Genomic DNA, 19,678 nt, shown 5'->3' with positions numbered 1-19,678 from the left:
AAAAAGATAAAATTCCTTACATTTTATACTTTTTAGAATTTATTTGAAATAAAAACATTTAAAGAATTCCAATCTACAGGCACATTTTTTTAGTTTAGCATAGTTAATTGTTTTTGTTTTAACAACTAGAATATTGTACAGCACACAACTAAAACACTAAGCTTCGTTACCATTTTTCCGACTAAACACATATGAATAAAAAAAATTTATATTCTATGTTTATACATCATTTTTTATGATTCCTATATATTCCTTAGTCTTTGTCAGCTTTTTAGGGTAAAAGATGGGATAGTTTTGGAAATATCTCTGGAATGCAAGCAACATTTACGAACTTTCGATATTTTGATAAAACAATACAAGTGGAATTTTGAATTATAAATCATATATTTAGAAACGTAACAGTAAAATTTGATATTAATATACAGTTAGCTCTAAAAAATCTTTTTTAATATTAAAATATGTCATAAAAGATTAAAATGAAATAGAAAAAATTAGCATTAATGCAACAATTTGTCGACAAACATTGCTGTTAGCGTTTGTAAAAAAATGTACGATTGATTAGTTTGCTGAGAAAAAATAATTTACAAATTTCTTTCAATGGGAGTACAAAAGCTTTCAGAAAAAGAGTGCAATATAAAATCTATTATTATATTACAACCAAAAAATTTTTGGAGAATTTTTATAAAGTTAAAAATACAAAAACATTTGGACTCATTTTGTCAAAATAGAAAAAAATTACCGCCAAAGCATCGGAACAAACTTGAGTCACAAATGGATTCTGCCTACGTACAGAATCTTAAAACAGAAGCAAATATCCTAACCCCTTCTACATCCAGCACAATCTTTGCCTTTCCTAAATTGTGCAGTCCCATAGAGATCAAAGGTTTCTTCATTTGTTTAGCAAATATAGGAGAATTTCATTTGTTATTCTATTTAAACATGGTTATAATGGAGCAAATTTAGATGCAAGCAAAGTATAGCTAGTTGATGACATTTTAACTGTTTGGAGATACATTTCCGTCTAAAAAACATGGGTATAATGAATGAAATAATTTAAATTAAGAAAATTAGTAAATAATTTTAATTAGTGAAATTTAAAAAAATATCTAAGAAAAAATTTCCAGCTTTTCTTTAAAATTCCCCCGATTTTTCTCTTAATTTCCCTGACTTTTCCACAATAAAAAAATTCCCTGATAATTCCAGGTTTTAAAGGTGGGTGGCCACCCTGCTGATCCTTCACAAGTATTAGCACAACTAATCTCAAGGCAGGATGAACACATTCCACATTGTGTGACGGACAAGTTAATGATAATGGAGCCGGGTGACCAAGGGCGCACACATTTGTAGTATGTACCAGAAACTTTATCAGAGTACTAATGATGTAGTTTAAATAGGGCTTTTCTTTTTACCCAACATAGAATCAAAAAATAAATCTGAGGAACCAATTATGAATTAATAATACATAAATATTTTTATTCTTGATGAAAGAGTCTGCTTGAAGAAACAAATTATGAAGCAATCATGGGGTTCCGAAGCATGGCATGGGCGGAGCCTAATTTACTCAAATGCAAAAAGTTTGACACTAAGTCTACGAAGCACTGTTTTGTAGTTTTCATTAGCCATTCAACCAATGAAAATGTATTCATTCAGAGTGGCCATATTGGGAGAAGAAAAAAAAAAAGAGGCAACAGGAAAATATCAGGAATTAAGTTGAACAGTTAACATAAATCCATTTACAAATAATAGATAAAAATCCCCTGCTGTGCCATCAGTTTGCATTAAAAATAGTTTTACCAACAACTCTGTATGAAATTATTTTTCGTCTGTAAATAAGTATTAACAAATTTAGCATTACAAAGCTATGTATGTAGTGGAGGAAGGAAGTATCTGGTTAAAGTGTACCCACTTTTATTTCAATGAAATATCATTTTCCAATTTTGTTAGTTTTACGAGTATTGTAAAGAAGAGAAAAAAACAATTTTTTCTTTTTAATTTTTATGTGCTACAAAAATCTTACCTTTTTTCAGAAGTAATAACTTTTTGTTACAAAAAAAAAGTTTGTATTGTATTTTGAAAATTGATTTACCTAAATTGAGGAACAGATTATAGAAGATTAATATGCTATTAATACTTTTAGTTTTTAAAAAAGGAAATAAATTTGACCACTTTGACAAATAAATGCAATAATTCAGATAATAATTATTTCAAGTTAAGTCATGCAGTAGAGTTGATTTTCAAAATTAAAAATTTCTGATTTCATTAAAAAATCTAATCAGCAGTCCACTGTACTTCCAAAAATGTTAGAAGAAAAATTTAGTTTCTAAAACAAGTGTTAGTTTTTTTTTAATTTAAACTTCTATCAAATAACTATAAAAATCAGGTTAATTTTTAAACAAGATTTAAATAGTCCTTTACTTATTTAAACTTTTAGTTAATTTCAAGTGTTTTAATTTTACTAAAGAACAGGAATAACTTAAACTACAACTTACATCTAGCATTCTAGTCAATAAATGCAAATGAACTTTCCAACAAAATAAAAAACCAAGTTAAAGAGGCAGAAATGTTAATGAAAAAAATTTTTATTTTACTTTTAACAAAATTATGAAAGAATCTAGTCATTCTAGCAAGAAATTACAAAATTTTCAGATGGTATGAAAAAAAAGTAAAGATTAATTTGGCTAGGTTCGTTACAATTTATAAAGATATTGTAGTATAAGAGAAAAGTTATCAGATGCTTACAGATATATAATTTCACAATTTATGACCACATAATTTCATTGAAAAAAAATCAAATTATTTTATTTTGTTTTTTGGTGCTTACATACAAATACAGTCATATGAAAAACACAAGGAAACGATATGACATAAATTATTTAAGAGACACTGGAAGTGTTTGCACAGCAATGGTACCAAGTGAAATAACAGATTGACTAATCCCTTTCAATCATAGAATTAAAAAAAAAAAATCACATGTTGAGCGATACAAACATTTAAATAATTTTTCCTTTTCAAAACAGTTGTAGAATCATGCGATTTCCTTATGACTGCCAATTACAATTAAGAAAATGATATATAGGTATATAAAAAAAGGAACTTCTCTACATGTTTCACATTTAAATATTAATCAGCATAAAAAGTAAATATAAAGATGCTCTACAAGCACTTCCCAGATATTTCTGTAATTTTAAGATGTTTACACTGAGCATCCCAGTCTGGCATCTTTTTTTGAAAAAAATAAACAGAAGCAATGGAAGAGGGATCGTTTTAAAGTGCCGAGAAGACACTTCATAAGTCGCTCCTCCGGTACCATAAAGACCGCTGATACACAAGCAAGTGTCCTATTTGCCTTTTCTGAAATGATCCTCAATTGCTTCTTGACTGGCCTCTTCAAAGTCACAAGCTTGGACATATTTGTATACACCAACTAGAGCTTTCTTCAAGGCATCATAACTACTAGAGTATAACATCTTTTGTTTGATCTTGGCGCTTTCAGGACACCTAAAACAAAGTTGTCACAATTTAGTAAAAGATGTTAGGTAAAGTAATAAAATTTTTAATTTTATAACAAGACAATGACTAGTGCAGAAAAATTACAGAAATACTGATCTTTCACCTTAACTAAAGCTAGGTGAAATTCTGTAATTTTTGGCGATCAAAGGTTATTTGACAATCTCATATCAAATTTCTCAGCTATTTTAACCAAAGAGATTCTTCATGCATTTATGAAATCAATATAATTCCCATGGCAAGGTTGTTCATAAACAGGTGTAAATCACATTTAATTGAATATATAAATAACTGTTTCAGACATATTTAAATATGATGCATGTATATATTCAGTGTTACTTTAATTGGTACTTTTTGGTACAGTGTTACTTTAATTGGTTACTTTAATCATACATATAAAATTAGAAGTGATCAATTATGTTCTTGAATAATTTTGGCATTTAACTGTTTTGACATTTACGGTCAAAACTTAGATTTTGTAGTAGAATATAAAATTATAAATACAAATTTCCAAAATGGAGATTTATGTTAATTTATTTAATCATTGAAAGTATAAATACAAAAACAATTGTGCCAACAACAAAAAATCGTCAATCTTATTAGATGTATCTTATATATAATATGTCAATCTTATATATAATTCAATTTTCATTAACTAACATTTTAGCTCCTTTTCATGAAGCACACAATAAAAAAAATTATGAGTCCCTTTTGTACTAAATTTTTTAGTGCTGTCAGAATAAGACGAATTCCAAACTATTCTTTTGATTGGTGCTGAGCTGCATAGACTAGAATGTAAACGTACTGTAAATATTATAACATATAATGTAATTAGAAAAATTTCAATAACTGTTGTAAATATTGATTGAAACGTGAACTGACTGGAAATATTCATGCACATACAAGCAGGAGTACAGAAAATTATCAGAGGGTAATATTTCCTTAGAACTAAGTTTTTGAATAGAAATTTCCCCCACAATTACAGCATTTTGTATTATAACAGGTTAAAAATATTTTTGGAAAGCACAGTTTATATAGGGAAAATAAATTAATTTTTAACATTAAACTTTAGGAATTCCAACTAAACAATAAATTAACATTCTTTTAAAAAAAATTTTGGAAAGCAAAAAATTTTTAAATCAAAAATTTCGTTGAAATTTTTTTTAGACAAAAATTTTCCATGACTGTTTGAATTCTCCCAAACCTTGTTTGTGAAATCAGATATATTCATATAAGCAATAACAAATATAGAGAATCAAAAATGAAAAAAAATTATAAGTTGGGATCAGTTGAGTATTGGGAAAAGCTTTAGTTTTACTCATTCTAAAAACTGTACCATAAAATAATTGAAATATTTAGATTAATAAAAAACTACCTGTAATATAAATTGAATAGTTATAATACTGTAAATAATGAACTAAAAGAATTAAGTTAAAAAATTTTAGAAAAACCTATTATTAGTTTCAATAATTTTAGCTTTATTATTTATATGTTATATATAATATAAATCAATTATAGTAGTAGTAGAGAGACAAGCATTGTGCATGATTTAACATTAAATAAAATGCCCTAATGCCAAAAAAGCAACTTGTACCATATTTTAAAAAGTTTTTGTCAGATCTACAGTTTATGCTAGTTCTTGACACTGACAGGTGTTTGACACGACATGCCAAAAACCAGTTTTTACAATCAAAAACCAAACCCTGAAGAAGTCTTTTCATAAAATATATATCTAATATTAAAAAAATTCATTAAAACTAAATTAAAATTTGGAAAAATTTAATTTCTTAAATGAATGTTTTATACAAAGGTATATAAGAGTCGAACTTAAATTTATAATTATGAACATTTTTAATATTCAATTTAGTTATTAAAATATAAACTTAATGTTGCATAACTAAAGGGCAATTCCATGGCATTGGACATAAAAAAATTAACTTAATTTTCTTAAAACAATTACATTGATAAATTATAAGTTAAAGTCAAAGTTATTAAACTTGTATTAAAATACTTAGTACATCATATTCTATGAAAAAGTACTTTATAAAATCTGATATGTTCAAATTAAATGAATTACTGTATGGAACATAAATTGCACAAAAGCAAAAAACTTGCCTCGTTACACATCAAATTTCTGAGAATTTATAATTTTAAACCCACTTAAACTTTGAAGTTTATATTTGAATAAAGCATTATACAGTTTAAAATATCTAAATATATAATTAATTTGAAAGTACTTTATCTTGGTGCTTAACATGAATTGTTCACATTAGATATAAACGTAAGTTAATGAATTAAGACTGAAAAACTCATTTTTATTCTGGTTAATATTTTAAGTAATTTTTCAATTAAAAGCCTTTAAACCACTCTTTCTTGATTAGAATATGATGTGTATCAATGTGTTAATATCAAAATGGTTACGATGTTTATCTTCCAACATTAAGAATGTTAAATTTTACAAAACCTTTTTATTGTAGTAAATGTTATTGAGGTAAATGTTAAATTTCACAAGAATTTTTTATTGTACGAGAAAACGAATTGAAACTACTTTTTCAGTAAGACTTCAGATAAATTTTGCTATATTCTACTGGTGAATATATATGATCACATAATACAAACACTTAATATTTTGTATGCTAGGTTTAGATAGATGGATTGCAAATTCAGCAAAATGTAATAATTTTCCCATCAAGCAATTTTTATAGTACAGTAGAGAACAGATTATCCGGAACGATCGGGACTATCGCTGTTCCGGATAACTGATTTTTCCGGTTTTCTGAATCGCTACAAAAAGCCGTTTTTTTAGTGTTAAACCCAACTAAAAAAAAATATATATTTGGAAATAATCTTAAAAATAGGAAAAAACGATGAGGTAATACACTAATGATTATTTCTGAAATGATGGTAAGGTAAACATCCTTCAAAAAAGAAAGAAAAATCCTAAAATCTTATGAGGAAAAAAAAGTTATTTTTTAAAAGTTGGGGGGAAATATCTAATTTCGTTCCGGTTTTTTGGTTTTGTACTGTATCTCCATTCCCATCTGCTTGGTTATGTTAAATTTAATCTAGGAATATTTCTATGAACTATCATTTTTTAATATATTTTCAAAAATTATCCCTTCAGATTAAAAAGTAGTAATTGTCTAACTAATTTAAAATATCTAAATGATGAAATGACAACTGAATCTCAAAATTTGAAAAGGAAATATACACAATTTCAAATCTATTAAATGTAATATTTCCAGCTTTAAATTATAAAGGTGAAAAATTTAAGAAAAATTGCAACAAATTGCAAAATGAAAAATGAACAGCAAACTGAAGTACATTATAAAAAAATCAGAATAGCATAGTAAATTGAACATGAAATTTAGCTTATTGTGGTAAAATATGCCATTTTTAATGTAAAGGTTTATTTAATTTCTTTTTAACAGATTTCACTTCATTTTGTAAGTAAAAAGAAAAATATGAGGTAAATGGAAAAATTAAAATATTAAAAGATACGATGTCAGGTCTATGCCACACATAGAGAATTTATTTACGAAATATTACTAGAATATACCAATGAGCTATAAAAATCTTGCTCTAAGTAGAAAATTTTAGTTTAAGCTCAAATTAAGATTGCTCAGTGCAATTAAGCATTTTGGGGTCAGACCTAAAACCGCTAAGAACCTTAAGACCTATTGTAAAAATCAAAACTTGCAAGATTCTACATATTTTTGCATCTCATGTATCATGATCTCACATATCATCTGTCTTTATATAGTGCACTTCAATGATTATCTACTTGAATTCTTAAATTAAAATTCTTTGCAAAAATATGAATTGATGATTTGCATGATTTTCCCATTTACTAACAAAAACAACTGATAACATAAATGCAAAATATTTTATTTAAAAAAATATATAAGATAAAATATTTAACATTTTTTACTAAATAGTGAAAATCCTTTAATTATTAAAAACTAATTGAACAAATAAAATCATAGCTCAACCCAATAATGAACATAAAAGATTAGAAAATTAGATACCTAGAAAAGTAAATTAGTTTAGATTAAAAACACATACTGAAAAAAATAAAATAAAAAATATTTGAAAAAGCATAAAATTTTTATAAGCAATAGATACAGGGGTCTGTCTAGGTTTTTCTGAAAGGTACCTATTTTGTGAAAATTTAGACATAATTTGTGAAAAATTAAAAATTATATTACAAAATCAATACAAAAACATGGTAAAAATATAGATTTATCATTTCTTAAGGGATACAAAAATAAAATTTTAAGAAAAAGTATTTTGTGAAACTACCGTTTCACCTAAAATTGAATTTGTGAAGGTACCGCTAAACGGTAGTAAATTCGGCCTGGACAGACCCCTGAGATATAATTATGTTTTTTGCACATAAATTATTCTATATACATTTAATGGAAAATTTTAAAAAGGTTCATGAATTATAAAAATCTATTTAAATTGAATTTTTTATAAAAAAGATTAGTTTTATAAATAATTTGATAATTTAATTAAAGTCACTCAAAATTGTTAAGAAAAAGAAATGTTCTTGGAAAATTTAATTATTAAACTAGACAAAACTATAAATATAGCTACTTAAGCTCAATACTGTAAGAAATACTTTAGTTTTTTAAAATATGAATTCATTACTTGATTATATGTGTACTTCTAAATATTTAAGTTTTAAATATTAATTCAAATAAAAGTTTTTATTTTTAATAACAATTCTGATTTTAATTATAGTAGATATATTTTTTCTTGTAAAAGAAATCTTATAAGAAAACATTAACTTACAAATTATGCACAAATTTAATCTCAAACTTAATTATTAATTCATATGCCATTTAAATATTTGAAAATCTGGCTAAATGAATATTCACAAATTTTCCTTCGTGAAAATATATCCAAGACAATAAAAAGAAAACTCCAAAAAATTAGAATTTATCTACACAATATAAAAGTATTTAAATAAACAGTATTTTGCATATGAACTAGAAACTTTAATATAGTGATACAATTAAATTCACAGTACGTCAAATGTCGAAACTAATGTATGTCAAAACTGTAGAAAGTTAAGTCCGAATATAAAATTTAAAAAAATAAAGTACAAATTACATACCATGTCATAAGAATTAGCCTATCAACTGACATAGAGGACTTTTCCTGACCACTTTCAACGGGAATGTTAGCAGGGAAATCAAATACACAATATCTGCAGTCATCTTTGTAAGTCTGCAACTGCTCAAGGAATTCAGGATAGGTTGCTTCTCGGGAACCAGTTACTTCCACATCAATTACTTTTTCATCTTTAATATGATAAATAATGTATCTGTATTTTTTGTCTTTCTTAACTTCTTCATAAGTAGTCTTTGCTGCTGTTGATACTGTTACTCCAGATGACTATGGGGAGAAAAAAAGAACATTAAATATAATTTAGAGAATATTAATAAACAAATTTGAATTTGACAAACCTACTACTGTTGATTCAGTAGCCTCCAAATTTTTGTAAAATTATGTTTATTTATAATGAGTGACAAGACCTATAGTTTGTCTATGGTAAGAACTCCTCCGCCACTAAGTCTGGTGTTGTCTGCTGCTATGGAAACAAGAATAGCAACATTTCAGGGAGGGTAGCTTCTCTTCTCTCTAGGGCTAACACAGAATGAAGAAAAAGATTCCCTTTCTTTCGGGACCAGAGCCTAACAAAACCTTCTTAAACTATGGGCCCCACACCTCTACTTGAAATAGTTATACTTCGTTACCATGGTCACCTCCACAGGTCCAGAAGAATGGCTAGGGGAGTTCTCACTTTAGACAAACTAATAAGTATAATAAAGTGAATAACCAATATTTTACATAGAAAAGTATCTATTGAATATTATCACATGAAAAGTCTTAAAACATAAAAAGTACCTTTTAATTATGTTCATGTTAAAATTTTGTATATTAAATTTTTATCTAATATTAATTTATGAAAAGTTTATTCACGTAATATTCTCAGAAATAAATTTCTCTATTATTTCAATAAGAAACTTGAATTTGGATATTTTAATAGAAGAGAACAGTATCTCTAAGAGAAAAGCAAAACATTTATCGTGACATATATCCATACGCAATTAAAAACATTTACCAATGTTTTTAAAAAGAACCAATAAATTAACATCTTAATGCATACAGTGATAAGAATATGATTTAAAATAAGAGTCACAGACAAAATATTTAACTTAATATAAATGTACTTGGTACTTCAAACTGTCTTTAAGATAAACAAAATGACAAGATTTAAAACTCAAAGAAATGACTTATGAATATTATATTGCATTATAAATAAAGTAATATCCATATAAAAAGTGCACAGTAAAACGTAGAAATCAAAAATACAGGTAGTAAAATTCAGTAGCAGCACTTAGAGGTTCGATGACCTCTTGTTAGCACCTCTTCAATTCAGCATGTGGATGCTTAAAGCAATAAGACAACAGTAATTAGGATTAGCAAGTATTTGATGTGGACATTATCAAAAACACTGCTTCAAAAATCTAAAAAATTACACTGTCTGTGTGGTTATTCAATCTTAAATATTCCTCTTTACAGCAAAAAGAACTTGAAATATAGACTACTACAATCTGTCCAGGTTTATCTGAGAGTTACTTAGTGAAAATTTAGACATAATTTGTGAAAAATTAAAAATTATATTTAAAAATCCAACACAAAAATATGGCAAGAATATGGATTTATCATTTCTTAAGGAATACAAAAATGAAATTTTAAGAAAAAGTATTGTGAAACTACCATTTTTCCTAAAGTTGAATTTGTGAAGGTACCGCTAAACTGTAGTAAATTCGGTCTGGACAGACCCCTGACTTAACATTTTTGTATTTATTATACGAATCAGTGGATCTCTCAATTCACCATTTCAAAATTTCATAACATTACTCTACAGTTAGTTGACTTGTGAAACTGAAAAACTATTTTCTCTACAAGATTTATTACTGCTTTTGCTGAAATAGCAAACTTATCAGCTTTGATTTTGAGGATTGAACAATATTTTAAAAATATATATATATATATACAAATATATTTTATATAGAAATAAATTTTAAAAAAATGTCATTATTGAAAAATAATCTTAACTTAGTTGAATTATTGGTACGGGGTAAATGGGAAAAAACTATCAAGAGGTCTGTCCAGACATTTTGTGAAAGGTACGTTTTTGTAAAATTGTGAAAAAAATTACTCGTAATTTGTGAATAAAAATAAATGTTAAGTCATATTCTTTCAACCAGGGTCCTGCTTTTGTGAATTTGTGGAAATAGGGTTCCGGTTATTGCAAAAAAAGAACAATATTCAACAATAAAATTATAATTTTAATAAAAATTACATTTTAAAAAATAAACAGCAATTATTTCCTCCCCTTCCCTGGGAAGGGTTTATTTGATTAAAAAAGCAATAATGGAGATAAATTTGTGAAGGGCCGGATTAAAAGATAAATTACGTGAAGGGTCCATTGTCGTACCCAAATTTCTTCTTAACAGACCCCTCATTATGCTTAAGATAATATATATCCCTTAATTCTTAAAACAAAACTTAATTACTAGAAATAATATTTTACCCTTTAAAGAATTGAATAAAAGAGAATGTATCAGAAACGCAGCAGTGCTATCATAAAAACTTCTATAAAAAAGATAATACACAAAAGCAAAACAGAAAATGAAAATCAATCTTAATTCTTTTTAAAGCTTAACATATCAGTTTTCCAAGGACTATGTTTAAGAAAAGGTTAATCCGACAGAAACACTTTTATCATGTCTTAACTAGAGTATAAAAAATAACATTTGAAAAAGCTATCTAGAAAGCAAAACAAAAACTGTTCAATATTTAAACCTTTTCACACTGCCATATTTTTAGAAAAAGTGACCATAAAAGAATAACGTTCATTAGAAGCGCTTTTAAAAAATGCTGCCATGAGAAGAAAACTAAAATAAAAAAGTCAATAAGAAAAATCTAAAGCGAAACAGAAAAAATTCTTTCTAAAATATTGCTTAAATGCTGAGAATCATTTTCCTATATTGCTAGTTATCTGGTAAACCATGCTAGAAAAAAAAGGGACAATAAAATAATCAAGTCTATGAGAAACGTTCCATCAACATGCTTTTCTTTAATGAAAATAGAAAAACCAAAAATGGAGGCTTTAAAAAATTTTAAAGCTAAGTGTTGAAAAAAAAAAATGAAATTGTCTGGCCTGTATATAATTTTAAAACAAAAAATTTAGCAGGGCAGAAATTATTGGATATAAAATAATTTAGTTTCAATTCAAATTTAGCTCTTCCATGAGAGATATTTCTGTATCTTGACCTGGCGCACAAACTACAATCGCCAAACAGATAACTTGCAATTTTTTAGAAACAAAAAACATATGAATGCTTGTCCAGTGGTGGCTACGATTATTCTACTCGCAGATCATGATACAGAAAGCCCCCCACTTAGCCTGCAAGTCAAAGATGTTAAACAATTAAATGAAAAGTAAATTTCAAACATGAAATTTAATATAGCTAAAGACGTTTATATTTTTTAAAAAATTAAATGAAGAATACAAATTTTCTCATTTAGTTTTTCCAGAATTTTGAATTTACAAAGCCAATTATAATTTTTGAACTATTTTTTTTTTCCAAACAAAAATGCTCACTTATCTAGAAAAATTAAGTGTTCTTTAAGGACAGATCTAAAAAAAAAAAAAAAAAAAAAAAAAAATACATAGTATAATATTTATTAAGAAGTACAAAAGTGGAAAAAATTTCATTTCATCAGCATTTATGTTTAAAAACAAATTCAGAGTTAATAAAAAAACTAATTAAAAATGCACATTAAAACTTAAAAGAATTTTTCTCAAGATTTTCAGTTTAAAAATTAAAAAGTTACTCACCTTACCACATAATAGACATGTATTCATAGATTTCGAGAAGTCAGTAATTTGAAAATAAAAATTCCTTAGTTTATTTTACAAAAAACTTCAATTTTATGATTCAATATGTAACACAGGGATGAGAGTAGTCAGAAAGTATAAAAGAGGAAATCCAAAAAACAAAAAAAAAGAAGAAAAAAAGGAAATATATATATATATATATATAAACAAAAATTTGACAAAAAAGTGCGATTTTTAAATTTGTAAACCATGTGAACATAAATTCCGATATGAGACTTTTAAATCACGTAAATATGAAACTCTACATCGAATTTAAAAAAATGCGAAAATACAAATCATGATTTTTTAATTTTTTGATCACGATGCATAATTTTTAAATCGCGCGATATTACAACCACAAAAACGAATCATGATATTGGATTTTAAGCTCACGTGAATACGAATTGCTACATAGGGCTTTAAAAGCTCGTAATTACAAATCGCGATATTGATTTTTTAAATCTCGTAAGTAAGAATCGCACTGTACAATATTTAAATCGCCTGAATAAGAATCGCAACGTTCAACTTTTAAATCAGGTAAATACGAAAATCGAGATTTGATAATAAAATCGAGATTTTAAAAATGCATAAATACGAAACACGATATTGGATTTTTAAATGTCGTAAATAAGAATCATAATACACGATATTTAAATAGCGTAAATAAGAATCGCAATGTGCAACTTTTAAATCAGGTAAATACGAAAATCGATGATTGATATTAAAATCGCGTGAATAAAAATCGAGATCTGAATAACGAAAATACGAGCTATCCAGCCGACGGATAAAAAATACGGAAAATCTTATTTTCTGTGCGTGAAATCGGAGAAAATAGCTAAAATAAGTAAAAATGCGGAAGGGTTAGCAGCTAGGGCGTAGATTGAGTTTTCTGTTTATCTTTGAAAATCGTAAATAAATAGAATTATTTTACTTCAATGACTGAATTTAAAAAAAACGGGATATTTATTTTAAAAAAACGAAACTTTTAGAGAATCGGAGTTTTTGATAAAAAGGCTGGAATTCAAGAGACAAAAAAAAAATCTCATCCCTGTATAAAGGTCAACCAGTTTTATCCCAAGGAAATGATTTTTAGAGAAACTTCAGAGGGAGGAAAAGGGACTTCAACAATTTCCCTTCGCGGAAAATTAAATTCCTCATAAAACATTTTAACTTGGGCAAAAAAAAATTTCAGCGGAAATTAGCGGGAAAAATGGAAAAATCTGAAAAAAAGCGGAAATCCGCGAATCCGCGGAAGAATCTCATCCCTGGTAACAATAAAATCTGTTTCAGGACTCAATATTAACCCATTAATTCCTGGATTTTTTTCCTACTTAATATTCTGTTTGATTATAGCAAATTGTGTCAAATGAACGTGAAAATTAAACTAAAAAATATTTTATAAAAATTTAAATATGTCGAATTGGCACTAGGCTTTTCTCTCATTTAGAGATAAATGCAAGTTATAACAAGAAATACTTTTAAAAACTGGTAAAATCAAGTTCATTTCAACTAACGAATTAATTTTTTCAGAAACACTAAATTGTAGTGATTTCATACGAATTTCTGAAACTTTTTTGCATTTACTACATTTTCTAGTGACCATTTTTTCAACAGTTTCCACTGTTTATTCACCTCAACAAAGTTGATCCATCATATCAAATGAAATTTTGTACTTTGCACCTACATGTTTTAGCAATAGGTCTACCTAGGACAGGCAAAGTGGTTTTTGATAATATGTTAACATATTTTTTATTTGAAGGTTAGAAAATCTGTTTTGAAGATTGAAATAACCATTTTTTAGATAATGACATACAATTACAGAAAAATAATTTTTCAAAAACATTGAAATAGGATATTCAACATAGAAATACTTCTGATATTAAATTTAATAGTGTTAAAATTTTGATAAGATGCATTGCTTATGAAGATTACATTAAAATATTCTAACATTTCAAGGGACTTAAGCTCTTAGTTCTAGCATTTAGAAAAAATTACTCTAAAATTAAAAATTACTAATTCTTACTATCTATGTTATAGTTTACTTCAAAACATTGTCTAATAAAGTGATCAGGCTACATAGTTCTAATTTTAAAAGTAAAAAATGCATTCATTTTTACAGTAATGATCACTACAAATTATGTTATTTTCAAAACCCTAGTTTCAACCTAATAATTATATAATATTTATATAATTAAACCACATTGATTAACTTATTCCATGTAGTTATATAGCACTCAGCAGTTATTACCAACCTTTCAGAATGATTTTAAAAATCCCATAATGCTTAAATAAGACTTTCAATTTATGCATTGCGATGCGTCTATTTTGTATCTATGAGGGCTTATTTATTCGCTCATTTCACGCAGACTGCAAAATAAATCCCAAGTCAGTTTCTTTAATAGTGATATTAGAATTGAACAATTTCAAAAATCAGTTTAATACAAATTTCTCTAAAGATGAGTAATCTTACTCTCATATTTGAGTAATCTTACAATGAGAAGAGAAATTTTAATGAATAGATTACCAAAATTAAGAAAATTTGAGAATTAACAAAAATGCAGAAAACTTATCAAAAATGCGAACCAATGGACATTGGTTATTTTTCAGGTAAACATTTTTTTCGCTCAGAAAAATAAATACATAGAAAATGTCCTGCCTATTATGAATTTCCCTTGCCTTAAAGCATTTCTAGATATCTAAATGAATTACCTACCTGTTAACTGCCTGACAATTAAAGAAACATTTTTTTTCTTTTAACTTTTTTATGGATAAAAAAATTACATTGCAAATAAATATTTAGCCAATAAAACGAGGTTTAAAAAAAATACAGATTTTCCGGAGGGGGGGGGCAACGAGTGACTTCTTTTTAAAGTTTCTAGTGGGCTGCTGCTCGAAAGTTGCCAAGACTGCGATTATTCTGCCACAGATCACGATACGGAAATTACTCCCAAAAGCTTGACAACCATAGAAAATAAAATTAAAAGAGTGCCAATCACAATTAGAAAAATAACTAATAGGTAATTTTTAAGTTCATAAAATTTAGTACTATGAATTTAAGAACATAACCTACCGGGCCAGGCATATTTAATTTTTTTTTTACCAAAACATTAATTAAATTAAATGTAAATTTTATGTGAAAGTAATCCTTCGTGTATTATATCCACAAATTAGATGTCACGTTAAACTGCACATCATTGATTCACATTTTAGACACATCAAATCACTTGTTATTTGTAGAAGTCGAAAACGAAACTTTCTAGGAAAATTGACCAATGCATTTTTTATTCTCTATCAACGTTTTAGGTAACAGGACCACAATAGAACTCAAGTTGAGAACTTTCGTTAACTATGCTAACAAATTTCACCAAGCAGATAGCTTTGTGCTTGCCAAAAAAATATTTGCAGACCAAGCCCTGAAAATTCAGTCGCATTGAAACTAAAAATAGCTCAGCGGACAAAACAAGAATTAAATAGCTATTCTTATTTACTTCACTCTTTGTTGTTCCAAGGTAAGGAGGTGTCTTTCCTTAGCTGACAAACGAACAAGCATTTAGTTTTGTGCATGAAATCGCAATGAAAGATAAGCACTTGACGAATTTTTAGGCTTAATCGACACCGGCACAGAAGAAACTTCATGGTATATTCACACAATTTACAGTAATTATTAGTACTAATACATTAAATCTACATAAAAATTCTTATGCTATCCATAAATAGTAAAATAAAACTCACCATGGTGTTTATTTAAATATCCCAAAAGCTATTTAATATTTGGTAGACTAATATAACACCGGCTTCTTTCAGTTCAGAAAATTTCGGGAGGGTTCGCTCTTGTATTCTTCCGCGTATAGTCTCCACACCAGTGTCAGCTACGCTGTCATTTGTGAGATCAAATGCTTTAAAACTAGGGAGCACTTAATTTCACCCAATAAGACGCGGCTTTACAAACTCACCAGCTCTGTATTTGCACTTAAATGCTTCCTTTTTGACTTTATGCAAATTTATCGTTCTTATTAAATAATTTTTCTTTTTTTAAGGAGAAAAATGAATTGTTAGAAGTGACGAGAGTGACTTTATTATTTATAATAAAAATTATAACATGGACTATTTATTATACGTAGCTCGTGCTATCTGCCTATGAGTATCTCTTGTTAGAGGTGAGTCAGCGCAGACCGAACAACGCTTTTTCGTTTCATGCTACGGTTGTTTTAGGAATGAGACCCAATCAGATATTACTATGAGGTATATATCCTTTTTTGGGTATGTGTAGTAAGAAATCGCGTATCGAACGTGAATGTATGAAATGAGGGCGGGCTGCAGCTTAACCCCCAAACTTATTTTTTTAATTAACATTGTGAGTCAACTTTTTAAATTGCTTATTTGTTGGATTTTTTTTTTTTCATTTTGCAATAATAGACATTCTTTTTTTCGTCATAAAAACAAATAAATTTTCATTTGTGAGGTATTGTTTTTTTCACAGGGCAATACAGGTTCGTTTTAACCTATATGTTATTAACAAAAATTTTGAAAAAAAAAGTATTTCAAAGGAATTATGTATTTTTTTTTTCATACATCTAGCATTAAGTTTTTTTTCTTCTTTTTTTTTTACAGTGATATGATTAGATTTAAAGATAAATTTCAATTTTTAATAAAAAAGACAAATATGAAAATAGTCAATAAAAATAAAAGTGCTTTTTTTTCATGAAAAAAAAATACATCTTTAATAATGATGGTTTTATATATATCGGAACAATATAAACTTTAAAAAAAATTACAAATATTCTTTTTTATTTTTTTTTAATACAATAATTATTTTATAAAATGTGGAACAACATTACGATATTTAAAATTTTTAATTAAATCAGAAATTTCCAACAAAAATAGTGATTTTAAATATCTACTTTTATAAAATTATTTAATTTGTAATGTATTGTTATAATTTTTTTTAATCTGAAATAAAGAATGCGATTTCCTAGTGATATTTCAAAGTATTAATTATTTAAAAAAAATTTGATAGAAACATGAATTATGTTTTAAGATCGCTAATTAACAAAGTATTTCAGCAATTAATAATATTTTAAGAAAATTTTAATTAATAGTTAACAGTAACTATTTTCTATTCATTTAAGTAAATATTTGTGATAAATAACAAATTCTAAGTATTTTTTAAAATCCGCACTTTACAAAATTTTTACTTTTTCGTGTCATTGAACTTCTTCTGTTCAAGGACGTACTCAAGAAGGGGAGGGGCAATTGTTTAAGGGCCTAGGATTGTTGAAGGCCCATTTAAAATTCCTCTTAAATTTTTAATTATTTATGTTATTTTAGTTTTTCATTTCATTTAATTTTTAAAAAGTTCTGTAGAGAATTTTTATACAAAATATAAATAATGATACAAACCAGAGGGATACGTTTAGTTTTAGTTCGATTAAAACAAGTAGAAATTAGTATTTTAGTATATTTATAAAAATCTAATTCAAGAATCAAAGAGAAAAGATTTTTCCAAATATCTAACAAAATATCAAAGAAGTACTTTTTGTGTTTTTGATGAAGGGGCCAGAACTGAATTTTGTTACGGTAATAACTTCATATCGAAAACCAATTACGTTAATAATCAAAAAAAAATTCCTTTTTTCAACGCATTTTTATTTTAAAAAAATCTTCGAAATTAGAGTTTAAAAACATGCACTATGTAAATGAAGAATTCACATGTATATTAACCTTATGCAACAAAAGGAAAATCGGATTATTGGTTCAGAGGTCTTGTATAAAACGATGTTATACATAGAAAATTCGCTTTAGTTGCATGTAACAAGACCCTGTGTCGATCACTGTGATTTATACGAAAGTTCAAAAAATGATTTTAACATATAATTTTGCATACTGCATAACCAAGGCTAAAAAATGCTAATATAAAAGTAAAAACTTATTATTTACATCATATTATCATGGATGGTCATTATTTAGATGGTCCTCGTGATTTTTTTTTTATTTATTTATTTTTTACGTAAATAGGGTACTTGCAACTCGAGAAGAAGTGAAGTGATAATGCTGTGCAATTTAAATCAGATTTAATTGGATAACTGCGATCAACGTCACGCGTGTTTGTCGAACCTGATTGATTTCTGAATCGACAAATGCCATGATTTATTAAGAGTTCCAGTATTTTATTATTATTGCTTTAAATATTTATTAAAATCATTTTAATTTTATTTATTTATTTACATTTATTTATTTATTCATTCATATATTTATTTATTTTTTAGTGAGATACGCGAAGCAAACACATTAATTCATAATAGCACAAAACTTAAAAGCTTTTGTACTAGTTATTGGCTAATTATAAATTTAATATGACGTAATGTGACGTTATCGTGAAAGAAAAAATTACAATTAATTAAGCTAAAAAAATATGCACATTCAGAAACAAAATATAATGTTTACATTATAGAATTTACTAGTAAATCTTATCATTCTATTTATGGGCAATCTTTACAACTATCGTATTAAAAACTTTGAACCATGTCAGATTTAACCGTAATATGGTTTAAATTTGTTGCCCTCTTTAATTAAGGGATAAAATTAGTCCTATTATGGTACTAATTAATCCCTATTGAACTTGATTACACGATGGTATGTTTCAACCAGAACAGAAACATGATTTAATTTAGAACCTTCGTATAACCTTTAGAACCTTTTTATAACCTTCGTTGAACAACCGACCCAATTTTTGGGTTTACGACTGCTAATATTCAACTCCGTAGCTTTGTAATTTTGAATCCAATCCAGAAGACAAGGAAACTCCTGGAGCTAGTATTGGGAGAAATTTGCATTCGTGGAGGACTTTTTGAAGGAACTAACCCGCATTTGTGTTCCATAGTGAGGAAAACCTTCCACGATCAGCCTGACGGGAAGGGGATTCTAACCCATTATCCGTTTACCACTGAGGATATTTTAAGTCTGCACTGTGTCGGTTGCACGCTGGATGCGGAATTCGTATCGACTGGGATTCGAACCCGGTTTGCCTCATTGGAAGGTGAGCGCTCTATCCCCTGAGCCATTACGGCTTCAATTTAGAATCTTTTTAAGTTTGCAGCAACTAAGATTTGCGCTTATTCTGTGGTATCTTGCAGCGCTAAAATCTAGCGATCCAGTTTTAAGATGAGTTGCTTTGGCAACGATAGAACAAGGTAATGGCAGACAACAATG

At 27.1% G+C, this 19,678-nt stretch overlaps 2 protein-coding genes across 6 annotated transcripts in view; one reads left to right on the top strand and one right to left on the bottom strand.

Moving 5' to 3' along the window:
- Window positions 1-2,561: 2,561 nt before the first annotated feature.
- Window positions 2,562-16,277, bottom strand: tsr (Cofilin/actin-depolymerizing factor homolog tsr). Of its 2 annotated transcripts, none has more exons than XM_021148392.4 (3): window positions 15,540-16,277; window positions 8,630-8,910; window positions 2,562-3,498 (listed from the first exon to the last, which is right to left on the bottom strand). In XM_021148392.4, exons 1-3 carry the CDS (start codon window positions 15,549-15,551, stop codon window positions 3,339-3,341), a joined length of 453 nt encoding a protein of 150 aa, XP_021004051.1. In that variant the 5' UTR covers window positions 15,552-16,277; the 3' UTR covers window positions 2,562-3,338. The 2 variants fall into 2 exon arrangements, with proteins under 2 accessions (XP_021004051.1, XP_042902594.1); XM_043046660.3 differs by having other exon boundaries at window positions 16,202-16,277.
- The window catches only part of LOC122268301 (uncharacterized), a 68,514-nt gene continuing 64,802 nt past the window's right edge, over window positions 15,967-19,678 (top strand). Inside the window, exon 1 of one of the 4 annotated variants that reach the window (XM_087166236.1) lies at window positions 15,967-16,106. Coding sequence is in view for 3 of the 4 variants with exons in the window: in XM_087166234.1 (XP_087022360.1) it covers window positions 16,104-16,126 (23 nt within the window). In the remaining variant the exon portion in view is untranslated. Of the gene's footprint in view, window positions 16,127-16,421; window positions 16,712-19,678 lie in introns of those variants that run through there. The other 3 variants (XM_087166239.1, XM_087166234.1, XM_087166235.1) reach the window with 3 other exon arrangements.

The sequence above is a fragment of the Parasteatoda tepidariorum genome, chromosome 6, assembly GCF_982258835.1.
Source record: "Parasteatoda tepidariorum strain Cologne lab strain chromosome 6, Ptep-v5.0, whole genome shotgun sequence".
Classification (NCBI taxonomy): Eukaryota; Metazoa; Arthropoda; class Arachnida; order Araneae; family Theridiidae; genus Parasteatoda; species Parasteatoda tepidariorum.
This window is presented reverse-complemented; position numbering and strand designations above follow the sequence as displayed.